General features: G+C 35.3%; 1 protein-coding gene and 1 pseudogene across 2 annotated transcripts; one reads left to right on the forward strand and one right to left on the reverse strand.

Annotated features, from left to right (window-relative positions):
• Positions 1-7,233: 7,233 nt before the first annotated feature.
• Positions 7,234-9,383, reverse strand: LOC143541651 (protein COFACTOR ASSEMBLY OF COMPLEX C SUBUNIT B CCB3, chloroplastic-like; annotated as a pseudogene). The gene is made up of 4 exons (XR_013136786.1): positions 9,333-9,383; positions 9,179-9,228; positions 8,256-8,390; positions 7,234-7,664 (listed from the first exon to the last, which is right to left on the reverse strand). The product of XR_013136786.1 is annotated as a protein COFACTOR ASSEMBLY OF COMPLEX C SUBUNIT B CCB3, chloroplastic-like (transcript).
• Positions 9,384-20,931: 11,548 nt separating this feature from the next.
• Positions 20,932-23,810, forward strand: LOC143541653 (protein S-acyltransferase 11-like). The gene is made up of 4 exons (XM_077034418.1): positions 20,932-21,231; positions 22,481-22,706; positions 22,796-23,094; positions 23,184-23,810. Exons 1-4 carry the CDS (start codon positions 21,184-21,186, stop codon positions 23,655-23,657), a joined length of 1,047 nt encoding a protein of 348 aa, XP_076890533.1. The 5' UTR covers positions 20,932-21,183; the 3' UTR covers positions 23,658-23,810.
• Positions 23,811-23,962: the final 152 nt, after the last annotated feature.

The raw sequence follows: 23,962 nt of genomic DNA on the forward strand, positions 1-23,962 counted from the left end.
CCAGTGAATTACTTGCTGAATATGGAGAGTGTTTGTTCTCAGGGTATCTCAGGATCCGGTAGTTTGTTTCAGTAGGAGCCGGTAGGGACAGAGAACAAGTCAGGGACAGTTTTAGCCGTGACTGATGTGTTGGAGCTCCGGGGAGCTTCAACAGGCCTTCAGGTTAATTGATGAGAAGGCGGTGGCAACTAGAAGTTAAATGTTTAGATTATAGAAGTACAATCAGGAGTGCAGACGAGAGTACTCAAGGCCTCCGAGTGGGAGTTTGTTGTAGGCCTTTCTGTGTAGGCCCGGTTTATTATTTGAAGTCCAAAGGGCAGGCCCGACCCGGTTTGGATTTCTTGTTTAATAAGATACTAACCTTAGTCGCATCTCTATATATATTTGATGTCATGTACTTGTAATCGTTGTCACTCAATAAAAGATATACCTAGTTGCCACCCGTGGACGTAGGTCATTTTAGACCGAACCATGTTAAATCCTCGTGTTCTTGATTGCTTTCGTGTCGTGTTCAGTTTCGTGTGTGTGTTTAATCCTAACTACATGTTATCGTTGGAAATTTGTAAAAAGATAGTGAGTTGAAAAAATAAGTATGGCTTTAATTGTTTGTTATTGTTTAACATTCTTTATATGACTTAGAACAACACCTAAAAGATTTAGGGTACACTAATCATGGAATATAGTGTGCTCTCAAGCTACATGTAACCCAAACAATAAAACAAAATACTCTCAAACATGTGAGAATTTCACGTGTGTACTGTGTACCCTTTATGTAAATATTGAAAATTTGGTTAATCTTTTTGTAATAGTGGTACAGGCGATGCGATAGATGTGAAATGTTTGGCATTAGGTAGCAATACATGATTCCGACAAGTGATAACATGAGCATTTGTTGATGATATATTGTACGATAATGAGAGAACACGACAAGGTTATGACTAACATATGAATGTTGATAAAATACAGCCGACCCCATTGATTTTAGACTATAGAAGCTATATATGCATGTTGTTGGGTGGTGCATAGAAACAAAACTAAGGCAAGACAACAACATTATGCGTCCGAAAGTATTACGAAACTACCCTTTTATATAATTGAATAGGAATATATGATCAATTGGTCATTCATAATACTTGTGATTGAAAGGACCAAAGGTGAAAAGAAGTCATATCCTACTAATTTATAGGTAACCAAACTTCAATAATAGACAAATTTGGTTTAGATTTTCATGATTTTAGGGAAGGGTAGATCATTGAAATGACCAAAAGTAAAAATTAATAAACTTACACATTCGAAACTAAGGGGGTGTTTGGTACAGAGAATGGAATTGTAGAGAAATGAAATAGAGAAATGGAATTGCAGAGAAAGGGAATTGGTCTGGAGAATGAGAATTGACTGTTCTGTTTGGTAGTATAGAGATTTCAGTAGAGAAATATAGCTGAGAATCATTTCTCTTGTTTGGTACATAGAAAATAAACAGAGAATTATATCAACTTTATCATTAGCACAAGTATTTTTTTCATAACAAATATTTATTAAAAAATAAAAAACATATAAAAAGATGCATAAATTCCAACCAAAATATGCATTGATCAAACCAATTCACATACAAAACATAGTTTTTAAGCAAAAAACATCAACCATAGTTAAAACCAACAAACACTGGTTTACTCAACGAGAATTTAAATAAAATGGAACAAAATCTCGACATTCATACAAATTAAGCAGTCTCCTTCTTTAGCTTGGCTAGCTCTTGCCTAACGACTCCCGCCTTCTGCAAGATCACAAAACAAATATGCAGTGTGACAAAGTTATCAATAGTAAAAAAAGTTAACAAAGAATGAACTAATGCTAACCTTGATTTTTGCCAACATAATGCCGGTTCGGTTGCTTTTTAGTACTCTGTTTATTATTAATTTCTCGGGCTGGTTTTTACCAAGTTTAAGACCTTAAATATGTACACTTAACTTCTGGAAATTTTGTTAAATTTTCAAAAGTTAATAGAGTCGCATGTCGGGTTGGTTTTTGAGTTAGTTTTCACTTAAACGGGTTACCAAACGCCAACAAGTTTGGCTTCGGTTTTAAGGGCTGCACGTTGTAAGTTTTAAGAGGTTCATAGTCTAATTTTTCTGTTATAAACTTATACTTTTTTTTTCAAACTTGTAAGTTTATACCCAACTCACTTTATTACCGAAAATGCCCTTTGCCTTTTTATATATGTTTAGAAATTGGTTTTAGTTGCGAAACATGTCGGGACCTGTTAAAATACGTGGTAATAATTTACAAAAAAAGTTTAATACCGATATTAGGCTGCCCGGAACCGAAATATGGCTTTGTTTCGGTTTAGGCCCGTTAGCACATTTATGGTGCATTTCTAACAAAACTCATCTTTGGTTAACAAGTGTGTTACGACCTGTATTAGTACATAAAAATAAGTTGTTTTACATTACGTAGGTTTTAAAAATATTTTAAAGTTGCACTAACGAGTACGAGTCCGGTTTTTGGCCCGTTCGGGTTCTAGTTTGGCTTTAATACGATGTTTCACTTAGAGTAGTTTTAGATCAGATTATATATAATCAAAATAGTATATTTAAGGCTGCAAAAATATGTCATAATATCATGTAGGCTGCAGGTGTCGTTTCTTATTAAAATGGGTTACCAAAGTGCCGGTTCGGATGCTTTTTAACACACGGTTTATAGGTATCTTTCAGGGCTGATTTATACCAAGTTCAGGGTTCAAAATAAACACGTTTAACTTACAGCTTTCTGTTTTAAAATCAATATTTTCTGTTTTGTAGTTTTAGTTATATACCTGTCATATTTTTATTCCAAGAATGCCCTTTGCCACATTTATTGACTAAAACTGGTTCCTCACCACAACACGGTCCTGGGCCAGTTATAATATATTGCAAATGACTTAATAAAAGTTTCATACTGATAATAGGGTTCTCGGAACCTTAATAGTGGCTTTGGTTCGTTTGGGCCCGTTAGGCCTTTTGTTCGGTTTTAAAATGTATGTTTTCACATCAAACAAGTTCGGGTCAGATTATATGTTTAAAATAATATATGTGGGCTGTTAAAATGATATCATAACGGTACTTAGACCATAGGGTTCAGTTCTTGATCAAACGAGCCACTTAACTGTCGTTTCAGGGTATTTTAAGGCGCGGTTTTTATAATACTTTTATAGCTTCGTCAAAATACTTTTATACAAACAAAAAAGGATACCTAGTTGCTGGAAAATATGTGATAAAGTTCCAGGGTTCAATGGTTGCAAGACGAGTTGTTTTTCAAACTATTTCACATGGAAAATATTAACCGATTGGCCATGAGAGTGGCCACTGTTTTGAGGGCTGTTATAATACGAACTTAGCACATTAATATTCTTGATTATATCAGCATTTAGACTGTATATTTCTTGGTTAGTTCATGATTTTGTTTAGGTTACAATGATGTAACCTGTTTTTAAGCTTTATTTCATTAGGTAGTTGTTAGGATACCGGTTTGGGCTGTTAACACACGGGTTCGGGCCTTGGATTTGTTAACATGTAATGAGCATAAAAAAACGAATTGATACCTTCAATATGCAGACTCACACAAGATTAGAGGAGTAGAGAAAGAGAGCGTACCAGAGAAGGGGTGCCTTGGATTGGATTGGGATTCCAGTAGAGGTCAGAAGAGGCTGGAGAAAGAAGATGATTCCAGTGGAGGTATGCGATCGTTGAAGAGGCTGGAGAAATGGGAGAAATGAAAAGGAGGAAAATGGAGAAATGAAACCCTAGAGAAATCAATTCTCCGCTTTTTTTAGAGAAAAGGAAATGGAGAAATGGAAATTGTTTATTTCCATTTCTCACATCTTTCTTTCGTAAACAAACAAGAGAATTGTTTCCATTTCCATTTCTCACCCTCCAATTCTCTGTACCAAACACCCCCTAAGTGATTATACAACAATACGAAACGAACTTTAGGTTAATAATAGTGAAAATCACATAATTTAATTGTATGCGGTAATTAAGAGTGATATCTACGGTAGTGGTTAATCCACCTTCCCTCTAACATGCACTCTGGAATTCACGGGTTACAAGAACTGTCTCAAGTTTCGTGCCCAAAACGGGTAATTAAACCGGATGCCTTTTCATAAAATAAAAAAGGTTTAGGATTCTATGATTCTTATATGTCTCTCTCTGTGTAATTTATATACCATAGACCTATTGTCAACAATTCCAAAGCCCATTTTAGTTATATATCATTTATATTTTTTTCCAGAATTTTGGGTGTCATGAGAAACTGAGACCCAAAGCTCTTATTTGTTTCCCAAATTAAGTTTCCCGAACCAATTGCATCTGTGTAGCCGAATTACCCGAGTTACCCAGTTGCATTTCTCGAACTTGTCCCCATCATCCTTAAGTCGCCTAGGTTCAAGCCGAACATCGTTTTTTTATGTCTTTTCTATGCTTGCTTGAAATGTTTGTAGGTGGGAGTGAGGATAATATAAATTCTACAAGCTTACAAAGGTTTGTACAATTTAAACCACCTCTTTTTAAATCGACCTACAAGCTATTAGCAAAATCTATATTGGCGAATTAATTGATTGGTTGAATTACTTATGTATTAGGTATTTACAAAACCATAACTTAATTTCAAAATCTTTGCATTTCTTAAAATACCATATTATTACTTTTTCGTACAATTTAAATATGGATGTTTGAACTTCAAACTTCACAAAGACAGCATCAACAGTTACTTGGACCTTCTCATTCTTTAGTACTTAATACATCCAAAAAAATTAATTCATATATGTCCCAGGGTCCCACTAAGAACTGTTACAAAAATATATCATATACTAAATTTAAAAATTCAACAATATATTTATAAAGACCCAATTACAAATTTTGTCCTTTAAAAAAAGCCAAATTACGGTTCGTGTCCTTTCCTTGCAGGCGGTGTCCTTTAAACTTTTTTTTTCTACACGTTATGTCCTTTACGCTAACTGGGTTAGAAAAACTCAGTTAAATGCCCTCACGTGAGACGCATGTGAGGGCATTTTTGTCTTTTTGCCTACCCTTCTTCTTCTTCTTCTTCTTCTGTATCTATTAACACACAGATCCGGTAACAATTACGGTATTCCCATGACCTCCACTCTTTATCCCCATCTCTTTCTCTCATCTCTCTCTCTCCTAGCCACCATGACCTCCACCTGCCACCGTTACTAACACCACCACCATCAGGGCAGCCACAAAACCGGTGTATACTAACATGGTTTGGGCATCACGAGGTTGCTTGTTTGCGACGACAGTAGAGGGTACAAGCCTTCTCGTTTCCGGCGACCAAAAGAAGCTCCCTTTGTAGCGATTGGTGGTGATTGAAGCATTAGACGATGATTAGAAGTCCAATCGGACTAGTGACCAAATGAATAAAGGGACGGTAAGTGTACCAAGACCTCGATTAGTGTTCCGCCGGAAACCCTTATTTTAGATCTTAACGGCGATGTGGTTGTTGTCCGTCGGAAACCCTAATTTCATACCTAATAAGCTATTTAGAACACTAATTTTAGATATTAAGTGCGATGGTGTTATTATGGTTGTTTGGTGGTATGGTGTGCAAGTGGCTGCTTCGATTATGTTGAATTGTTGTTGTAGGTTAATTAGGTTTTGTGGTTTTGTGGCTGCCCTGATGTTGGATCTGGAAGAGATGGGGATGAGAGAAAGAGAGATGAGAGAAAGAGATGGGGATAAAGAGTGGAATCTGGGTTTGTGTCTTCTCCGGAGATGGGTTTGTGTCTTCTCCGGCGAGTTTGACCGGAATCTGGGTTTATGGGTTCTCCGGCGGTGGCTGGTGGCGGAGCTATGGTGGCGGTGGTGATCCCTTGGCGAGTTTGACCGGAATCTGGGTTTATTTAGAGGTGTTCATATCTGAAGAAGAAGAAGAAGAAGAAGGGTAGGCAAAAAGACAAAAATGCCCTCACATGCGTCTCACGTGAGGGCATTTAACTGAGTTTTTCTAACCCAGTTAGCGTAAAGGACATAACGTGTAGAAAAAAAAAGTTTAAAGGACACCGCCTGCAAGGAAACTTAGAAAAGGACACGAACCGGTTTTTGGCTTTTTTTAAAGGACAAAATTTGTAATTCTGTCATTTATAAATATGAAATTCTCAAAAAGTCCAATTTTAGAAGTCTAGTGGCTGGACGCCTGGACCCGCTAGTCAGTGACTGGTCAGGCCTGTTTTTTCACTGTGGGCTGTGGCCCAGTACCGATCGACCGGCCCAACCAGCCTGCTTCTCTTTCACATCGAATAGTACCCAGACCACTGTTTCCACTTTCCAGATTTCAAATGAATTTTTCACAATAACCCCACTAGTATCTATGATTGGCAACATACCCCCTTCCAGTTTACATACCAACATAAACCAGCAAAACTCTTAATAGGTACATCAAAATAATCAAAACCGATAAAGCTTTTGCAGCCCTGTTGTTGCATTTTCTCTTTCAGACCTCCAAGACCAAGAGGCCCATGACCCTTTGACTTTGACTCCCGTTGACTACAATCGGTTTAACCCAGTTTAGATTCTAGCCCTTAAAACCGGTTTGGATCCAATTTAGGAAACTATTTTAGTTCCGATTTAGAAAACTACCCATCATTTATTTTCATTATTATTATTTTTAGCGCTCATAAAAGTTTTTTTTGTTTTTCAAAAGACCATTTTCCTTTGAGAAAAATGCGAAGGCAATGAAAAGTAGTTAAAATAAATTCCTTTTCTTTTTCACTTTTAATTTTTTACTAGTTACTATTCTAATATTATAATCAATTATGTGTGTTTTCCACTTATAAGTTATAACCTTTCAGATACAGTATTTTATAAAGTACCGAGTATTTCTTTACAACATGCTTGCTTTTATCTACATATCAATATTCCAGTTAAACTTTTACCTAGAATTACATTTTTACTACTAATATATGGTAAATGTAGTTTGAGCTTATGTGTTATTATGAACTATAAGAGTTTTTATCTAATGACATGTACAGGTGATGGTGTGGCGTACAAGTGACGCCTGTATGGCTGTATGGATTTTCTTTGATGGTGCCGAGCGCAAGGGGCGCCTACGTGGATTTTCCTTGATGGCATGACATAAAAAAAATCATCAAAATCAACTTGCCATCCTTGTACCCATTTTAATACATCAAGCTCGAGTTAACTAACAAGAAAGTAACAATCAAGCATCACCATCACAAGCAAACAGAAAATTATACTTTATTGAGGTCTTGGTTCAAAAAATTGCAGATTTTCTTTACAACTCAACACATAATAATCTACACCTGTTGAGACAAAAGAACAAGCAAGCCTTGAGGACCAACTAATATTTCATTAAGGAAACTAATCAACCCGAACCAAACCACCGGGGTTACATCAACCCCACCAAGGGGCGGAATCACCTTCCGTGTAACTGTCAAAATCGGCTCTGTGGGGGCGTACGCTAATACATAAGGAAACTTCCCAACTGGAAGCTTTGGATACCATGACATCACGATTCTTATAATGAAGAGGAATGAGAATGCTGATAAAAACGGGCCCAAAATGGCTATCGCCAACTTAGCTGAGCCCGGGTCCAGATCCATCAAAACCAAGCTTTGCATATTCTCTGGTATGACATCTGATATGTGTCTTCTGCTAAGGATCAATGAGTCCCGGTTACAAACAAAAATCAGTCAAAACGATGATAAGAGTTAAAGTTGGCAAGATGGGCGTGCTGGATAATGGGTCAAAAGCCCAAAACCGGTTTGGATTGAAACATGTCAATTTTATTACCGGTTGAAACGTCAGGTGAGGATAGGTTGTTCACAAACACTTTTAGTGTCCTTTTTTTAAAACAGTTGATGTGTTAAGTATGATCCCAAAAACAATACTTTACGTTAGTGATCTAAATCTTCAAATACGAACAATTAAGGAGGTTTAACGCATCATAAATAGACTTTTTTTCAAACCCTTTTAGCTAAAAGTCAAATTTACCCATGAGATAAAATACAACCCAAATCAACCCGTATGCAAATAAATGGGTCAAAAATGCCACTATTTTTGTAAGCACTCCATCCGTGCCTTAAAATATGAATTCTAGCCTTACAAGAATGTTCCTATTTGTAGTCATTGAAGGGCAATTTAGACATTTTAGCATGTCAGTCTAACTTCTAAGTTCCGATTTCAGAAGATGAAGGGAGTGGTAAATATAAGAAAAAAGTGGGTAGAGAAAAGGTTACATACATAAGTTCTGCGGAATTGGTTGAATCTGATAAAGGGATATCAATGCTGGGGACTGCAACTTCTAAAGAACAAAACGCTTGATATCTTCGGGCCTGCTGGACATGGGACTCGCTTCGTTGGGCACAGGAATCTTTTCTGTGAAAAGAGAGGAATCACAACTGTTGTTTTTAAGTGTAAATATTCCATTACATCAGTAAATTGCACGTCTAAGTAGCATAAACAAAGTAAACCTAATAAGAATGGAAGTACAAAACTTTCTACATCGTCCATGCTACGTTTCACTAAGGAACTACAATACAACTTCAAAGGTGATATACGTTTAAATTTCTGACTAGAGCGTGACGATTTCATTCAACTCTTTAGGAAATACCATAAACTAAAAAAATATCAATAAATTTGTAACAAAACTACATGTAAAACCGACCGAACTTAAAACGAGAAAAACTTCACAGAAACTTTTGAAAAGGTAACAGATGCCATGGTAGTGATCTTCAACTTCAACTACGACACACGTATTACGTACAAAAGCGTTTAATCTCGTCTCACCGTTTGGGCTTGTTTTTAATAGCTTAAGCTTAACAAAAAAAAAAAAAAAACACTCCAAAATCATGACTTCTGCTTATCACCATTTTTTTCCTTAAATAAACTAATAAGCTGTTGCAATAAACAAACCACTAATTTTGTTGGGCGTAATTGACACGAACAAAACCGATATATTTGTGTGGTAACTCAGTAACACTCTTTTCTAATATAAGGGCGAAAACCACAAAAAATAAAAATACTACTAAACTTGCAGTTAAACCCTTCAACTTTCTTTTAACTCGTCTTAATCTTGAAACCGACTCGTAATCTTTACCCGCTAGTCAATTTTACGAATAAAATAGACAAAGGGTAAGGTGCAGTTGAGATAATAAGTTGCTTACAGGGAAGAACAGATTAGATCCGATTGGAGATGAATTCAGGTGCAATGCTACTGCAAAATTAATAATAACAAGCGCATACGTTAATCGGAACACGAGAGAGAATTTTTGCTTAACCAATGCAACCTCTAACTAATTATTATTAATAATATTATACCTTTGGTCTGAAGTGAAAAGGAAGAAACCGCCATTGTTTCGTTGAAGAAAGTTGAAGTACGGTCTACGTCCAGTTGGGTACATTTACACCGGGTCTTCTTATTTTACTTTTGTTCTCTAGTTTTTCAGGTCAGTTTACTTGAGCATTTGAGCATAAAACAACAAATATTCACAAACTGCCACATCAGCGTCATATCAGATTTCATATATTTTTTAAAAACTTTCACTTTTTTCCACAACAACAAACCTTTAGAAGCTGCTAAATCATCACCTACTCTTACAATAAGTTTTGTATTTATTCAAATAACTTTTATAACAAAATTAATTTTTATAATTGTTTATACATTTAAATATAATTAGAATATATTTTTTAAAAACATAGAGAAATCAAAAATATAAAATAAAAAACACATGGACTAAAATTATAACTTCAACTAGTGGGCTATCTTATAAATCCAGCCCAAACCTCAAACATATAAACCCTAACATCTCATATTGTTGCAGCCATTCTCTATTCTTCTTCAACCCACAGAATATATCGAAGAACTTTGTTGCAGCACCACGTCACCAAAAACACACTTACAAAAATTATGGCATCTACTCGTTTTCCGATAGCCGGAGTATGCCAATGAAGACGAAGATTTGTTACAAGTGGTTATTATGTTTCTATTGTTTATCTTTTATTTTTTCTAATTTAAAATAGCGTCGGAGGGGACCCACCTTCGTCCCGGACTAGTTCGGCACTGCAAACTTTGAAGCCAGACTTTACTCCTACAACGCAGTTTAGTCTGTGGAGTTAGAGTCCGTCAGTGCCAAGTCAGATCGGACCTCGGGTTTTGAAGCCCGTTGCTGATGCTCTTAGAGTCTTAATTTTAGAAAACAAAACTCGACATGTGGTATATTCTAACCCCTCTTTAACTCTACATAAGCATCAGTCACTCATTTTTCTCTCTATCACTTCATCTCAGTCAAAAGAAATGGTTTAATCGATTTAACTTCATCTCACTCATATTAATTGTTAATTTAATATATTGTTATCTGTCTTTTAACCAATGAAAAGCATAATTCATGGCATGTTTTTTTTAACAAATTTAACACAAGTGAGGAGCGGTTAATTTCATCTTTAAAGTGTCATGACATCTTAACTTATGTTAGACATTATACTTCATGGCCTAACCTCTCTCAGGTTTTTCGGATTCGGATTTTATTAGGTTTCGAGTATTTGACGTAAAAACATTCAAAACTAAAACTAAAGCAACATAATTCTCATCATTTGTAACGTAAATAAGCAAATAATAAACCAACATAGTTCAAAAATGCAAACCATATAATTAAAGCAAAATTATCATCTTAACCTATAGAATCAGCCAACTTGAAATTAATTCCTATAAGTATTAGAATAAATAGGCAATTATAACTTAGAAGCAGAGTAGCAAGAATTTAGAGAGAAGAGAAAAAAAAATGCAAGCCCTTGTTATTATTAAACCTTTAGTCTTCACTAGGGATAAGATTTTCTTTTCTAAACCCTCGTACCCATACTCAGGGCTTTGGTATTCGATACTTATGGGTATGGGTGCGGGTGGTAGTAGTTTGGAATATGTAGAGATTTTATTGGGATGTCCAACTCAACCCATGTGTATCATCTTTAAGCGGTTTCAAGGCTTCATGCGATACCCGTTGTGTGCTGGTTCAAGGCTTTGAGTGATTACGGTTTGGGTATTATAGTTTATTGAATGTCAGTGTCGCACCGGCACCTAGACTGATTATGTTTATTTGTTATTCGTACGGTTACCAATACCAAGTTCGGTGGAGAATTAAATGAAAAAAAATAGTGGTACCAAAAGGGGCACCGTACCAAAAGTACCTGCATTCGTACCATAAAATTCAGTACCCGGTTTTACTGATTTTTGGTACGGTACAGGTACAATATTTTTCTCATACCTAGTTAGGGGTGTTTTTATTGTACTTTTAGGTTTCTATTTTTTCGGGGTCGAGAATTTATATTTAGAACAAAATCTCAACCCTAAATTCTCACAGGTTTTATTGGATTTCGCGTATTTGAGCTAAAACCCTCAAATAAATAAAATGATAAAATTAAAGCAACATTATCGTCATCACTTGTAATGTAAATAAGCAAATAATAAACCAACATAATCCAAAAAATGCAACCCATAGAATTAAGGCAACATTATCATCTTCACCTATAGAATCGATTATACGAACTAATCAAAATAACATAAAAAGTAATTAAAAAAATCCATAACCAGATACATAAAATTTAAAAATTTATGATTCATTTATCAAATTTATAGAAATAGTATTTTTTTTTCTTCATAAACCTATTTAATCCTTCATATAACTTGTACAATCTAACTCAGTGGTTGTTATTTAAAAAATATATAGTTTTTAGTACATAATAATAGAGAGAAGTTTATATAAAACCAAGTTTAAATAGAGACCGTACAATATACATTAATTTAACATAAATAGAGGCCATATAATATACATTTATACATAACTAGTATTTTCACCCGCCGCGTTGCGGCGTGGTGATGTGTCACACTTATGGATTCGTGTTTAACGACCACAACCAAATAGTAAAAAGGCGGCGATGTGTCTAACTCTTGGGTTTGTGTATAATCGAAGGTAAATACAATAATTTTGAGTTTTACATACTTGCAGATCATGATCGCAGACATTAAGCTGATATACCCAAGCGGAAGTGTAGCTGCCCACCTAATTAACAACTTCCATACCTTTCAGGTTGCCAAGTTTGCCAAGTATGAACCGTCAACCTGCAAACAGACCCTTTTAATACCCAAATTTTATAAGAGTAAAAAAAAAATTAACTTTAACAAACTCCAAACTATAATCATGATAAATTAAATACAAAATACCTACAATGTGTCAAGAGATGTAAACCTCGTTCCCGCGATTTGAAGCTACAACAAAGAAAGGCATGCGACATTTTGAAGATAGTATTAAACAAAAAATAAAAATAAGGTACATATTTGGCAGCATCAATGGTTTTGCAGACAAAAGTTGAAGCAAACACATATTCTATTGCACTCTACAAGTAAAAAAAACATAACACATTTTCTGTGTCTATATAAATAAAGAAACAATTATATTAATCAACCCAAAAGTACAAAAAAAAAGTAAAATTAAGAAAAAGAAACATTAGAAATCAAACCTGGAGTTGCAGATCATAATCAACGTGAAAGGGCAACTTCAACGTTGCCTATAATTCCCTACCTGAAAACGTTAAAAAAATGATGTATAAATAAGTAAGTTTCCTAGAAGCAAAATAGATAAGGAGGATCTGGCTGTTTAAATAAATAGTACATATCTGATTTTAGTGTTAATTGAGGATGATAATAAAAAGGGATTGGAGAGAATAATTACCTGAGATCCATCCGAAAGTTGGCCCCAATAAACACGGCGGAATCCACCTGCACCATGCTTGTTATCATAGTTAAATTAAAATTGTTTGCAGCATAATGTAATTCTTTCAATGAGAAGATCCTCCATGTTGACTATTTCTTCTTGTTCTTTTCCCTGTAAAGTTTGAAAAAAAAAAGAACCACCAAAAACAAAAAATGACAATCTAAAGCACAAATATCATGAAATAAGTACTACAACCCCAACAATGCCAAAAACCTAAAAGCAATTAGAGTATAAGCTTACCAAAACATAAAATATATTTGACTAAAAAGATACCGGGAATACCGTCAATAAGTTCCTAGGGCGCAAATGAACAAACCCAATATTACCTGAATTTCTCGGTAGAAGAACACAAAGATCATCATATTCGCATCATCACAAACTGATTCTTATCTGTATAAAAACATAAGAAAGACATGAGAAGAAAACGTATAGGTATGCATCATGTTTCAAAATATTTGAAGAAAACCCGAAACAAAAGCATCAATTACAAATAAATAGACATACACTTATGCCTATATGCACCACAACACTCTGTTTTTCTCCCTGCAAAACATCACCTTCATACTTCCACCACCGCTACTACGTCAAAACTCTGACCCAAACAAAAAAAGCGTCATTTTTGGCCCATTACCCGATTGACCCGCCAGGCTCAGATTTGTCCTGTTGACCCCATGGCTGCAACAGAAGGATTTGTTTTCGTGTAAGTGTAGGTAGTGCTAGTGTTTATTTTGTTGACTTAGCTTCAAATAATGATGATATTTCACGCTGCTTTCACCTTAGCCCCTTAATAGAACCAAAAGAGAAGTGCCTGAATATACAAAACATGCATAAGAACAAATGTCACTCTTACATTATTAGCATTCAAATGTCTGACTTGTGATTGTTATGAAAAACAGACACAACCTTTGGAGCAGCATCAACAACCAGAATGGTGGCCTTTGGTTTCTTCATTTTAATATATTGAGAAGCTGTATGGTAATCACATACAACTTAAGGTAGAGTAAAAACATTTTGCATGATAATATGAGCATAAACGAATAATTAAACGGAAGAGAAGTCACGGTGGTCCAAATTTGGGGGCATTTTCAATTTGGAAGCCATAAACAGAGGCATGATTTGGTTGCGCTTAAATAGCCCTTAAATTACAAATTAGCCCATTCATATTAAACGTCTTGTTCGTGCGTGTAGGTTCGTGAACTTAAAGAAAGTTAATGAACGTGTATCAAATTAAAGCCATAACGTGGATAGCAAACCTAAAACCCTATTCCTAAGACAAAAATCAAACGACACAAAAATGAAATTATAAATCTATCTCTTCATGTTTCTGTCTACGTTTGTCTCTTCCGTCATACCCGCCATAACCAACCGGGCCCAATGGAATCACACACACTCGCCGGAAACAGAGACCACCGTCACCTATGTACCACACCGCCGTCCACCGTCGCCTAGGGTTCCTAAATGGAACCCGACAACAGTCGCTAGTCACCATGGATGGCAAATCCGCCGGCAGAATAAACCGAACGAGATCTATATAATAATAATAAAGACATAACGACGTCTGTTTTTTTTGTATATAATAATAATAAATACAAAACAAACAGACATCGTTATGTATTTATTATTATTATTATATAAATCGCGTTCTGTTTATTTTGTTCGTTTTCAATTTTAAAATTGTTGTTTCGTTGTAACTCTAAAACCGATCAAAAAATGGTTACGCCCGACTAACAAAAAAGACAAAACAAACAAAATGAAGAAATAAAAATAAAAACAAAAAGAAAAGACAACAAAAGACAAAAAACAATAAAATAATAAAAAAAGACAACAAAATGACAAAAAAATCACATTTTTTCGAAACACCCCACCAACCCCTGGCGGATTGTCCAATCCGTGGTGGATTGGGTGAGTGTTTTTAATATGGGGTGGTGTCCCTAATAGGACCCATTGAAAAACCATAACATGAAACATTATTACAAGCAAAATACACAAAACGACATGTATATATCCAAACCACTCACTTATATCCAACATAGCCATCTAACATAATTATTGCAAAGAATCCAAGCACCCCCCCGCCCCTTCTTACAATTACACTTTAAACGAACCAAACACTCAACGAACAGTTAGTGAACGTTAACGAACAGTTAGTGAACGTTCATGCGAAAAGTTCGTTTACGTTTGTTTGCTTAACAAATGAACATACACAAACAAAAAATTTGTTCGTTTAGTTAAATGAACGAACATGAACAAAGGTTGTATGTGTTCATTTGTGTTCACTAACGTTCAATTATGTGTTCATTTATATTCCTCTACGTTCATTTGTTTATATTCATTAGTTAACGATTTATTTTATACTTTTATAATATTTGATTTGTAATAATCAACCAAAAATTTATAATTTATTGATTATGTTCGATTTTGTAAGGCCCCGTTACCGGTGCCTCACATTTGGACGTTGGATTTACTTATAAACACAATTTTAAACATCAGAGTTAATTAAAACATTCGCGGAATATTAAAACTTTTATAACATTACAATAATAAGTCATAACATGTCTTAAAACATTCATCTTGTCTTTCAAATAAAAACATAACATAACAAGTCTTCAGATGCAAGACTCTTATTCTTCTGCCATGTGCCCCGCTTAAGCCGGCTGCCTCATTCTACTCACCTGAGTGCATACTAAAAGTCAGCTACGCTGAGTGAGTTCTAGTTAATCAGGTAACATACAATACGTCCATACACATTCATATATATGCACCCGAAGGTACATATACATACATAGTTCTTTACCTTTCTTCGTACGCTCATACTATCATACATTCTTTCTTTCCTTTTATACATACATAGATACATATACCTCGTCCTGAAACATTCGCAGATATTATTAGGGTCTATTTCCTACATTCGCGGATATTATTACCCCTACATTCGCGGATATTATTAGGGTCCGTCCCCTGCATTCGCGGATATTATTAGGGTCCGTTCCCTTTCCAACCGTACCTTCCTCTACATTTGTAATTATAACTTCCATAGTATATCATATATACATATATATATATATATATATATATATATATATATCATATCTTTAAACTATCCCTTGACGATACATGCAATATCCGAAGATTGTTCATGCATCATCAAGCATTCATTCACACATTAATCATATAAGACATACACTTACCACTTAAGGTAAGTGTATTAACTAATCACATCGAGTATGCACACAGCCCCGAAGGAAGTGGGGCAAGAAACTCACCTGAATGCAGTTACGTCACCGTTTATAGTTATTCCTTTCTTGAGCTGTGCACGACTAAATGTATAACAATTACACATATCAATTAACTATCTATATCGCGTTTCTAGTTTAATTATAACCCACAACGAATAGGGGTCCGGGGGGCAGCGCCCCTAGCAGCGGGGTTTTAGGGGGCGGCAGCCCCTAGCGGGGTCCAAGGGGCAGAGCCCCTGGCTGGGGTTAAGCTGCCAGGTCAGCTTGGAAAAATTTTATTTTCATTAACTGTCTTAACACATTTTCCATTAGGATTTTAATTTATTATCTAATTCGCTAACTCATTTGCTATAACGAAATAAGCCTAATTCGTTATCTAATTCATTATATAACCTTCCTTAGTTCGTTATCCAAATTCGTCCCTTATTACCGTCTAATTCGTAATTCCAATTCGTTATCTGAACATGACTTGATTCGTTATCTCAGCATAGCGAATGAGCCTATAACGAATCACTAGATTCGTTATCTTATTTAACGAATGAGCCTATAACGAATCACCAGATTCGTTATCTTATTTAACGAATGGGTAGTGTGACATTCGTCAATTCCGGGTCTCGTTTGTATTCATTTTTGTATTCGTTTGTCATGTAAACCGACCCATTTTGTAAACCAAAGCTTATGATATAATCAAAATGATTGATTGTATGTTACAATATTGTTTTACACTTGTTGGGTCTTGAAAACATCCTTTTTGATCCTTAAAACTTCTTAAAAATGACTTAAACCAAACTTTGGGGACTATTATTGTCATTTACCAAAAACTTGTTTGACCATTTCAACCATCACATGCATCTTTACCCTATTTGTATGAACCATACTCTTACCATTATAAAAGCAAGGCTCCATACACCATTTTGGTTGTTCATCTTATCCAAAAACTCTCTCTTTTCTCTATAGATTCAAGGTTGTTTATTTATGTATTCTTGAAGGTTTTGACTTCTCAAGTCAAACTAACTATAGTCTTTCATTCTAACTTGTTCATCTAACATTACTAACTCTTGAATATGGTGTTACAACATATATATAATACACACTCCTTGTTTCCTTTATTTGTTACTTCACCGACTCCGGTTGGTTAAGTTTCAAATGTCATAAGGCAAGACTTCATGGAGGACTTCGTGTTCTTGATATATATATACACACACATAACTTATTATACATATTATTTATGCTTAACTTCTGCTCATTTTAGTTTGTTAGTCACATTTACAAGTCTTGGGTATGTGGAATCCATCTATGAACTCAATGTGAGATGGAAACCGAACCAAACCGAACTTTTGTTAAAAAGACTTGTTGTTGACCTTTTTAGTTGTAGAACTTAAATATTTCTCATTTATAAATTATTATACAAGATCTATGATATTTGGGCATGTGGAGACCATCAAGGAACATATTGTGAGATGGAAACCGAACCAATCCGATTTTACTCGCTTAAGACACACAAGTGTGTTTTTAGCTATCAAGACTTGTATACTTCTCTAAAAATAGTTTACAAAATGATTTTAATTACTTTCTTAAGTACTTGGAATTGTTGGATCCAACTTGATCTCATAACATAGTTTGGACCGACAAAACCGAACACTCGCTTAACGTACGTTGTTAGTTCTAAAACAGTAGATCTACATACTTGGTTAAGTCTTATAAAGTTTTATTGAGTTATCTCATAACATTCATTATTTTGGAAAGTTGACTTTGGGTTTGACCAATTATCAAGACCCGAACCGACAACCCGAACACTTGTTAAAAACCCGTTTTAGTATCTTTGTCCCAATGGAACTTGCATTTTAGCATTTTTCCCACCTTATTACTTAACATTGGTTAAGTAAATATTAAGGTTAGATACTTTAACCCGGTTTTGAGCAAACTCACATTTTTAAAGGGTTATTATTATAAATTCTTAAATAGTTACATTTTAAACCTCGAACTTTAAATTGTTTACTTATTGTAACAATTATTTTATTTAAAGATCTTCAAGGCAACCTTTCCAAATCCAAGACTTCTTTTATTTTAGACTTCATACGTTAACTCGTCGTTCCGGCAAATCTCCAAATAATCAAACTTTCAAGTTTATTACTTGAACGTGAGTAACTTCATACCCCGTTTTCTACCTTTTATTTTGGGGGTGACATTTCATATTATCTAAACTAAATGTTTTATACTTGTGTCTTAAACCACAAAGGTTGTTGTATACTTTACTTTAATAATTGCTCGATTTGGTGTTTTATGCTTATTGGCCTATGTGTTTATCGCTTTTGGATGGTGGAACTATAAATCCTAGACCATTTGGCAACCCCTCATGGCAAGGTACCGTTAACGTAATGCAATTAACGATAACTATAAAATCCTAAACTATTTGGCAACCCCTTATAGTTGGGTGTCGCTAACTTGTTAGCGATAACTATTTATCCAAGTTTATAGCTATTATTTACGGTTTTGTATACTAGTTTTGTGGCTTTTCATACTATATATCTATTTTTCAAACTTATGAATTACTCACCAACCTTGTGTTGACAAACTTTATGTTATGAAATGTTACAGGTTTGCATCAAGGTTGATTATGGAGTTCGGTGAAGAAAACGTCACAAATACCGTTAGGATATTAGCAAAAATGAATAATATTTAATTTGCTATATTTTGTGATATTTTGTTATATTTGACTTATGAATATTTGGTTATGTGATATTTTCGATGTTGTGAAATGAAATGAGTTTGTTAAATATTGTCGTTTTAAATAGTGTCATGCGCTTATGGGCAATCGTTGCACCCCGGCATGTTCTGCCGCCTTTGGTCGGGGTGTGACAGGTAGTTAACGAATTAAGGGTTGATTCGTTATCAAGTCACACGAATGAGTCCCATTCGTTATGACCGCGTCACGAATCACTCAACCCTAACGAATCATCAACAGTTCTTATCCAGACTTTGACTCAAGGGTCAAAGTCAAAATCGTCAAGAACAATAACAGTCAACAGACCTCAGATATGCGATTAAACCCTCGATTCTTAACGAAATAACATGATTTTGGTATCATTGAACTCGCAATCGCATCGCCTACAAACCCTAGGTATCCAATCAGCCATACATTCGTGTTTAAAGGGTGCGATTTGTGCATCTTTGTTACGGTTCTATAGGTTAACAATTAACCTAGCAAACGTTAACGAATTTCAGTAGGATTTGCTTTGTTGGATTCGTTTTTATCATATGCATATAGATCTAAGATTTCTTAGATGAATCCGAACCTAAATAAACGATTTCAGATTATAAACGTACCTTAAACGAGTTGAACTACGAACACGAGCTGGTCCTTGATGCAGGTTCGGTTCGTCACAACGTTCTAGCACCAAAAATCTTGGGTTTTCAACTTCGTATCTAGGCTCGGGTTAAAGGATAATGTTTGTGTGTGTTTTCCAAGGTGTAGGCTATGGTGTAGAGATGGATAAAATGGAAAGGATTAGGGTTAAAGGGGTATTTATACTCCCTTAGGTCCATGGACTTAAGGCTCATTCCATCTCTTATTCCATCTTCTAAAATCCAAGCCCGCCTTCTATTAGTTAATTGTCTAAACCAATAAATGACATACTATCAAATAACGAAATTTCATTTATTATTATAATCGAAAGTAGGATGTTATAGATTTGTTTCGTTAGAGATATGTTTTATTAAATTTTGCTTTACAAAGTAACAAATCTAACTTGTGTGTTGTTTTATGATTATTATTATCTCAATTGATTGAGCAAGCTAGCAAGAGATCAGTAGGCGTTCCACCATTCCACCTATTTTTTACATATCGGGCAAATCGTTGTCGCGACCGGAATACCCATCTTGGCCAAAGAAATAAGCACTGGAATTCTTTACGTCTCTACTCTCCAAGCATGTATACCAACTTTTTTGGAGACAAAGTTCCATTCTATCACATAATTCCCCTCCAAACCTAAGTTAGCTTTAAGGCCACCCTTTAGGCTTTTAACCGAAAAATCGCAACCCTCCCCCGCACCCCAAACCTCCTGATCCTTACCCTCCACCAACCTAACCTGTTGACATAACAATAGCATGTTTCTCAATTCCCCAACCTCCTCCGACCAGTATGGCTGCCGGTTCCAGCCTAATGCTCACACATTTCGACGTCATACATCATTAGCCATCCGAAAACATTGAACCCCTTTCATATCTCGATTTCAAACAAAAGAGGAAATCTTATAATAAAACCCCACATCACACCCACCAACAATCTGATCAAAAGAGTGTGTTAGTCTCGTCCTTCATCTAGTTTATAATCACCTTTCTTAGATTAATAACAGGTGCTTCGATTTCGCGATCAATTTTCACGATATTCTTCCATGGCCCAGGGATCGACACATTGGTTGGAATGAATGATCATGATCTCTCCTAGAGATGGATAGCCCAAACAATATTCTTTCAAATTTCTTTTTTTTTGTTTTTAAACTTCCTTCATTTCACAAGCATAATTATATTCGTTTGCTTTAATGACCCAAAGCCGAGGCCCCCTTTTTTCATTGGTGCAACAACCTTTTGTCATGCTACCCAAATTTATTTTAGTCTCGTCTTCTAACCTGAAAAAAAAAATCCTGTTTGGATTCTTCCCATCTTTTCGACTGCCTCCTCCACCGCTTGATATATAAAGAGAAATAATAAGTAGGAAACGAATTTAACACCGCCTTTATTACCATCACCCTCCCTCTAATGGATACTTTTTTCGCTTTCCATAATGACAATCGTTTCCGAAATAGCTCCACCATCGAATCCCACGAGCCCACCAAATTCATATTACCAATCACTTATTATTTAAAAATATATGTTCATTGCATAAACGTTTCTAGAAAGTCTTGGTAGTTAAAAAGAATCCAAACACCCGGTTTGTGCGGCGCACCCACGAATACTTGTTTGTACTTTGTAACTGTAAACATAAACAAACATAAACCCTTGAAGTTACAAAACATCATTCAAAACTACAACTACATATTTCTGTTCTTCTGTTGTTTCTGAATTAGATTAGAGGATATTGTTTCAATTGTCAACGAGATTTGGTCAAAGTCGTTGACTTTTCAACTACTATTTGGTTGTTTGGTTTATTTTGTTGATGCGATTGAATCCATGGATTCAGACCCATCTTCCTCTGTCTCTGTCTCACCAACAAAACAGGTAATCAATCTTCTTCACCAACATACTCTTGGATTATTATTATTATTATTATTATTATTATTATTATTATTATTATTATTATTATTATTATTATTATTATTATTATGTAGATCTATTTGCCCCACTTAGAAGTCTTGTAAACTTGCCAATTCATAGTACAACAAAACATATATATATACACACACACACACACACACACACAGATTACAGTTAGGATTTAACGGGTTGATTCTAAAAAGGGTCAATTTGGTTTGGGTCACGAAAGGGCTCGTGTCAGAAGGGTTTTGGGTCGGAATGGGTTTCAGGTCAAACGGGTTGGAATAAATTTATTTTTTTAAATTACCGTACATTTCAGTTTTGCTTTTGATTTCCGGCACCGGTTACGTGCGTTTAGGCTCTCGCGGTGTAAGCGACGTGTGTTTGAATTTAGGGTATGTGTTACAATATACATTAGTCAATACACGTACCCAACGCCGCATAACATGCATAACCCGGTCCTAGTATGCGCTTGACACGTTACTGGCTCCACACAAGTAACCAACGCCTGTTACACGTATTTAATGTGGGTTACATGAATTCGGGCGTAACCGACGGTTTCTGTTACACGTGTATTGACTAATGTATATTGTACTTTACATATATTGGTCAATTCAAAATCCAACATTGTAGAAGGAAACAAGATTCAAAGCTTATAGTATTAGGTTAAAGTGGATATAGGAGTGAGCATGGGTTGGTTCAGTTTGGTTATGGGCTAAAACCGAACCCGTTGTTGATATTCGGTTAACTGTTGACTTTGGACATAGGTAGATTCGAACTAATCTCAATTAATAAATCCATTTATATCTTTAGTAAAAAAAATATTAGCAATTTTTTGTATTTATAAAAGTGAATAAGTGACAACCGATATGTTGCTTATGGAAAAATATAACGGTTTTCTGGCATATAAAATATTATGTATTAAAAAATAAAGGTTGGTTTTGATGCCAGTTCTGTTAATTTGGTTATTTACACACTTGTAACCATAACCAAACCATTATTTTTTCAATTGATCCGGTTTGTGGTCTTGGTTATTTCAGTGTTAGTTTGGTTATTCGGTTTTTCTGCTCACCTCTGGATACATATACACGCGGTGACCATAACTTTTCAACCGGAGGGTCACAATAGAAGTCTTTAAAATAAAACAAAACATATATAAAAACATTGGTAAATATTCACTACTTACAACTTACAAGTTCAATTTTTCACTTAGGAGGGTGATTATGTGACATCCATAACCGAAGAACACGAGACAACCTGTTGGGGATGTGGACTGCTGCTTATTATTTCACCTTATGCACCCGTTTTCAAGTGTGGTTGGTGTGGGGCCATTACTAACCACAATGCTCGTAAATATGATAACAAGTACTTTTGGTTAAGACGTCTGCGAGACCGATTTTTTGTCATTATTCTCCTGCTATTTATGCTTTTCATTATAGGTAACTTTTATAATTATACTGGTATATAGTTTCTCTAATTACTTAACTTTTTTATGCATCATGTATCAGATTGGCTTCCTTTTTTGCAGGTAGTGGTGTTTGGGCTATATATCCGGTCGTATTTTCTAAGGGTTATTTTTATGGTACATTTCATATGACTATCACGGTTATTTTGTCAGTAGCCACGCTTTCAACTTATGTTCTTGCTGCATTTCGGTCACCTGGTGCACCACCGCGTATATCTTGGGGCAGCTACCCGACCATGGGTCGAGGTGGGCTCATGGACTACACCTTTTGTAACGTGTGCTCAAATCCAAAGTCACCCAACACTCATCATTGTCGGTCTTGTGGAATGTGTGTGTTGGACATGGATCATCATTGCCCATTTGTAAGTTATTTTATTAACTTCAAAACTGAAAGCAGCTCTTTTATATCTAATTTTTTATTTTTAATATTACGATTCTTATAATAATGTAGATCGGTAATTGTGTGGGTGCTGGAAATCATAGAAGCTTCATTCTGTTCCTCATGTCAGCAGTCACGAGTACTTTCTATGTTTCGATCATGTCTTCATACATATTATATCAAATCTGGCCACCGTTACGACACATTCCTTCGGTTAAGTTGACTTGGTCAACCATCTTTAAGTACCTCACAGAAAGTGCACTCCCTTTCCTCATATCAGTAGAGTCGCTACCGTTGAGAGGTTTTGTACTCATTTACCTATTTTTTGCAAGTGCTTCTGTAGCAATCGGGTTGGCGGTGCTGCTATGGCAGCAAATTTGCTTTATATATGAAGGGAAGACATATTTAAGTCATTTGAATTCAAATGGAAATGATGATGTTGAGGAAAAAGATTGCCAAAATATTGTTAGGTTTTTCGGTTGTTCTAACCCTGCAACAAGATATTTGCTTAGTTTCTGGAATTTTAAGAAGAGCCACAAGAAGTGAAATGCAGAGTGTGTAGCATTTTTGTTTTGTATTGGACTAAAGGTGATTATAATTTACATGTATACTAGAGATTAGTTAGTGTATGATTTTGTACAATTTAGTGCTTTATATTTTATATACATAATTTATTATTTTTAAGGTGTGGGTTATTTTAAGTTCTTGTTTTCTCGACTCGTTACGGTATATATTTTGCGCAAACTAAATGTTTTGGTGTATTATTTGAAGTGGAAAGCGTGTGTGAAGCCGTTTTGGTACGAACTTTAATGGAAATCAACGTCATAAATATGAGCCATGGAATCTTGTTG

This window comes from Bidens hawaiensis, unplaced genomic scaffold (genome assembly GCF_021521415.1).
Source record: "Bidens hawaiensis isolate Kalapana, Puna unplaced genomic scaffold, B.hawaiensis_p1.1 tig00012634_1, whole genome shotgun sequence".
Lineage (NCBI taxonomy): Eukaryota > Viridiplantae > Streptophyta > Magnoliopsida > Asterales > Asteraceae > Bidens > Bidens hawaiensis.